Here is a 4,917-nt window from a genome sequence, read left to right on the forward strand (position 1 = left end):
CCCGCCGCGCCGCCGGCCTCCCCGGTCGCCGCCCCGGCGCCTGGGGCCCGGGCGGGGGCGAAGGGCGAGCTGGAGGCGTTCCTCGAGGTGGTGCCGGCCAGGATGCGGCGGGAGCTGGCGCTGCACCCGGAGGTCTGGGAGCTGGTGGAGGTCGTCATGGACCTCGGCCGCCGCCCGCTCGCGCGCTTCCCTTCCGGGGACTGGGTCATCTCCGACCAGCCCGTCACCGCCGACGACCTCCGCCAGGCCGTCTCCAAGGTGCCGTCACGTCAACCTTTAATTCTTTGCTTACGCTTACCACCATGATGCCTGCGACTGCGATCCCAAAATTTCCTTGGCTCTGTAACTCTGTTGCAGTATCAATACTACTGTAGTATGAAAGCTGCTTGTGTGGAGATGCTTGTTTTGCTCATTTGGAAGATCAACAATACTACTTACTGTAGTATGAAAGTTGCTTCTGTGGAGATGCTTTCCCTTGTTTTGCTCATTTGGAAGATCGGTTTCTGTCTTTGCAGGTAGGCAATTTCTCCGAGGACAACCGATCCGGGATCAACCACTCGTTGCACCGGATCAGCGCCATCCGAAACCGCAAGGCTAACATAGTCGGTCTCACTTGCCGTGTCGGGCGAGCTATATCGGGCAGCGCGGAGATGATCCGTGATTTGGTGGTGGGAGGTGGCTCCATATTGGTGATTGGACCTCCTGGTGTAGGGAAGACCACTTTGATCAGGTACACATCACCTACACTCCACTTCTTTGATCAGTGGTGTCAGTCATCATCTTACGCTAATGCATGTTACATGTATATTAATTCAGTAACATGGCTGAGAAGACCAAAGATAAATCACTGGGTTTTGCAATCTGATCCTAACAATTCAAAATGCTTTCAATAATACAGGGAAATAGCTAGGATCTTGGCAGATGAGGGTGAGAAACGTGTGATCATAGTGGACACATCTAATGAAATAGGAGGTGATGGGGATGTACCTCATTCTGGCATTGGGCGCTCTAGGAGAATGCAAGTTCCTAAAGTTACGATGCAGCATAACGTAGGTTCTCAATATTCTTTCCTATGGTTCATATACAGTCATGGAGTCTTTTAGAGTGTCTTCTTTGATGCTTTACTAGTGCATGCTCGATGATACACATGAAACATTGTTTATGTAGGTGATGATTGAGGCTGTTGAAAACCACATGCCGGAAGTTATTGTGATCGATGAGATTGGTACAGAACTTGAAGCAATGGCAGCCAGCACCATTGCTCAAAGAGGCGTTCAACTTGTAGGAACTGCTCATGGGGTGACAATTGACAGCATAATTAAAAACCCTTGCTTGCAAATGATTGTTGGTGGGATTGAGGTGCACTTATTTTCTTTTCTGCCAGCTGTCCTCCAACAGTTTCTCTTATGTTCTTGAAGCTTAGCATCTTCCTGAACATCAGATTAAAGCGGTTGATCCTGAAGCTTGTCATAGTTTTCCTAATGTGGTTTTTAGATTCCAAAGGACATGACAACTAGGCTATCCAAGCACAGTGGTGTCTCTGTGCCAACCTGGGTTCGATCCTTCTGGGGCGGATTAAGCATTGTTAATTTATTCTGTTGAGTGAACAAATCAGTGTATCTCATTGTCTTCCTAAAATACGTTGCGAGGTTTCTTGACTCTTTGGTGTATTTTAGATACGAAAGGATAGTAATATTTCTTTTTAGCTAACCAAAGGATAGTAGCACGATGACAACTTTGTCAAATTTGCCAATATTGAGTTTCTAGTAAAATTTGGACCTGTAGATTATTTTAATCATATTTCAACACTAAACATGACTAGAATATTTTATTAGAATGACACACATTTGAGTCTGCATCAAGAAAAAAATTACTTATTAGTGAAATAACAATGTAAGTTTGTTATACAGAGTGTGACTCTTGGCGATGAAGAGGCAAAGAAGCGGAAAGTTCAGAAAACAATTCTTGAGAGAAAAGGGCCCCCAACATTTTCATGTGCTGTTGAGATGGTGTCGAAGACTGAATGTCGAGTGCATCACAAGTTAGAATCTACAGTTGATGCTATTCTTGCAGGTAACTGTCTAATTCACAGTAACGATGTTCACAGTCAACTCCGAGCATAGCACATAGTCATTACTCATTAGGAGGATCTGTAGAGATCTTCTGGTTTCTGAATTAAGTCTCCACCTCTTTGGTACAGGGAAGCCTCCCAAGTTTGAAGCTCGCATGATGGATAGCAAGATCACCGAGTCAGGAGGATCTTTGGTGATATCTGAGAGAGTGTCTGAAACAGAGCGCTTACCTGCGTATCATCAAGATCTGGTCACCAGGGCGGTTACATCAGAAGATAAATTCATCGATGATTTTGGTTCCTCCAGGCAAGCAAAAAGCAAGAACATCCCATCAGACGATAATGTCAATGGTGATTTTGGTTGTACAAAGAAAACAAAAGGCAAACAATATGTGTCTGGAAGGCCTCCAGTACGTGTTTACACTTACCAGGTAAGTGGAGATACTAATTATGTTTTTCTAGATTATAATTTTGCGCAATTGTAATATTATATACATCGATGCTGTGTGGGTTAGTACCTGGATGGACATTTCTTGCATGGCCTTGGATACTGCCTACATTCTTTTTTGAGTCGTATACTTCATTTTCTGCAAATTATAGGACTCACAAAAGAATGTAACTAGTATTTCAAAGAGTTGCTTTCCTTGTAGCACCTCAGCTGTCCCAACCATCAAGTAATGGCCCATCTCCCTGTATTTTCCTACACTGATGTCGAAGACTGAATTTTGTGCTATGCAATATTATAGTATATTGTATTTAACAGTAAAACCATGAAGCTCATGGTAGTTATTTTTTGTGTTTTCAGGTTTCAGAAGCTGATATCTTGCAAGTAGCAACAGTGATGGGTTTTGAGGATGAATTGGACATAACAGATGACATTGAAGCGGCCAATGTGATTCTTGCCTCAAGTTCTGAAATGAAGCAGAATCCGTGGATCCGTAATGTTGCCAAGTACCACAAGCTTCCTATATTTGTTGTTAAGGTCATCTCATGATAAATTTATTTCGTGATGTGCAGTACAAAAAAGTATTACATCTGTACTAACAGAGTTCCGTCTTGTAAATTGCAGACAAATACGATGGCTCAGATAGTAAAGGCTGTCAAAATGATTGTTGGAAGAGATAAACTTGATGCACCATCACGCAAGCAACCTAAAGTTTTGGAAGGAGAGATAGAGATTGAAGACGATGCTCCGAAACGGAAGCCATCATTGGAGGAAATTGATGCATTGGAGGTAATCTCTTTGCCATGTTTGCATTTGAAAATAACTAGATCAATTTCAGGTGTTACCAAAGCAAATTGGATGTCTTGTAGAAACACTATAAAACCTCCTTTCGCTGCAACATTATGTTTTCATTTAATTTCCCATTCAGTCTACCATACAAATAGAGTGTGACGGTTGGATAGTCTGCTCCTGATACATGAAAATCTCACTCATCCTACTACCATATATTGTGAAACACCACCACTTCAAAGGAAAAAAAATTCTATATCTTCTCTCAAATTCCACTCAAAACAATATCTTCTCCCGTCCTTCTTGAACTTTAAACTGCTAGTAGTTCCGTTCATAGTGCTATGTTTACTTGTTGTACTTGCTGTGAGACAAATCATAGTAGTTGCATAACAGCTATATTATACTCTGCAACCATTCAGGAGGCCCGGCTGGCAATTGAATACATTGTAATCCCGGGCGGGGAGCCCGTGGAACTCCTCCCAAGGTGTTCAGAGATTGTTGCTCGTCAGCTGGAGCTTGTTGAGAGCTACCAGCTCCTCGCTGAGACCTTCGGAACCGACCCCAATTCGAGGTTGCAGATTCTTCCAGTGAAAATAGCAAAGAAGAGCTCAGGCCAGGGCGCTCAGGGGCCGACGTCCAGCAAGAAGAACGGCTCGGATCTGATCGTCAGCGAGAACGGCGGCGGCTTCAGCTTCTCCCGGCTGCCATTTCTGCCCAAGTGACACCTTAGTTTGACACTCTGATCACCGTTGCTGAAATGTAAAACGCCATTCTTCTCCCCTCTCCTCCTCCTTCTTGTTGTTGTACAGCGCTGTGCACAGTGGTGTAAATAGTGTCTTAATGTCCAAGAATCGAAAGAGCAAAGCTAATTGTAATTGCCTTCCATTCTTTTACCAAAAATAAAGCTCCTCACATCCTGTAATCTGTAGTTGTGTATAGCTCAGCTGGATTTGGTCTGTTGACTGCAACCTACATTGGGGATGATGATGTAAAAAACAGTTTTTATATGAAGTTTTCAGTATAACATTCATATAAAGTTATAGCAGCACATGTTTTGCGGTTAAAAAGGAAACTATATATCGATTGGTTTCAATGCAGCTCACTGCCTCTCTGGTCACATAGAGACTAATTAATTAGTTCAACATACTACCTCTGTACACTAATAATATAAGACGCTTTTGCAGTTCAAATTCTCATTAACGCTGTTTAGTAAAATCAGAACAACAGCGGAACGATAATAGATGGCAAATGGGGAATTTTTCAACTTTGATCAAGTAAGATTTTCATTACAAATCCATTGGCACAAAGTTGTCCGCATTTCGACATCGTGAACGTCGGACAATCTATAATCTATATCTGTTCGGGGAGATAATCCACCACGTCGCCAACCTCCATCTCGAGTTGTGCCGGTGTATGTCTCCCGTGCAGCCGCTGGCCATCGAATAGAAACGCCCCTCCGAGTATGGACGCCCCGTCGCCCAGCACGGTGGCGTGGTACAAGTCCATGAGGGGCTTCAGCTTCTCGCTCCTCCGCACCGTGCAGTAGATGATGCGCTCTTTGTCGTCCCGCACCCTGACCGTAATGTAGTCGACGGACTTGTCCTCCTTCACC

General features: G+C 43.8%; 1 protein-coding gene across 1 annotated transcript in view; it reads left to right on the plus strand.

Moving 5' to 3' along the window:
* LOC119322098 (protein SEEDLING PLASTID DEVELOPMENT 1-like) overlaps positions 1 to 4,353 on the plus strand; it is a 4,836-nt gene extending 483 nt beyond the window's left edge. The window contains exons 2-10 of the mRNA XM_037595598.1: positions 1 to 258; positions 516 to 730; positions 899 to 1,049; positions 1,168 to 1,359; positions 1,911 to 2,073; positions 2,201 to 2,502; positions 2,877 to 3,053; positions 3,141 to 3,305; positions 3,725 to 4,353. The exon at positions 1 to 258 is cut by the window's left edge and continues 36 nt beyond it. Of these exons, the coding sequence (XP_037451495.1) occupies positions 1 to 258; positions 516 to 730; positions 899 to 1,049; positions 1,168 to 1,359; positions 1,911 to 2,073; positions 2,201 to 2,502; positions 2,877 to 3,053; positions 3,141 to 3,305; positions 3,725 to 4,027 (1,926 nt within the window). The 3' untranslated portion in view covers positions 4,028 to 4,353. The remainder of the gene's footprint in view (positions 259 to 515; positions 731 to 898; positions 1,050 to 1,167; positions 1,360 to 1,910; positions 2,074 to 2,200; positions 2,503 to 2,876; positions 3,054 to 3,140; positions 3,306 to 3,724) is intronic.
* The last annotated feature ends 564 nt before the right edge of the window (positions 4,354 to 4,917 follow it).

This window comes from Triticum dicoccoides, chromosome 1B (assembly GCF_002162155.2).
Source record: "Triticum dicoccoides isolate Atlit2015 ecotype Zavitan chromosome 1B, WEW_v2.0, whole genome shotgun sequence".
NCBI classification, from domain to species: domain Eukaryota; kingdom Viridiplantae; phylum Streptophyta; class Magnoliopsida; order Poales; family Poaceae; genus Triticum; species Triticum dicoccoides.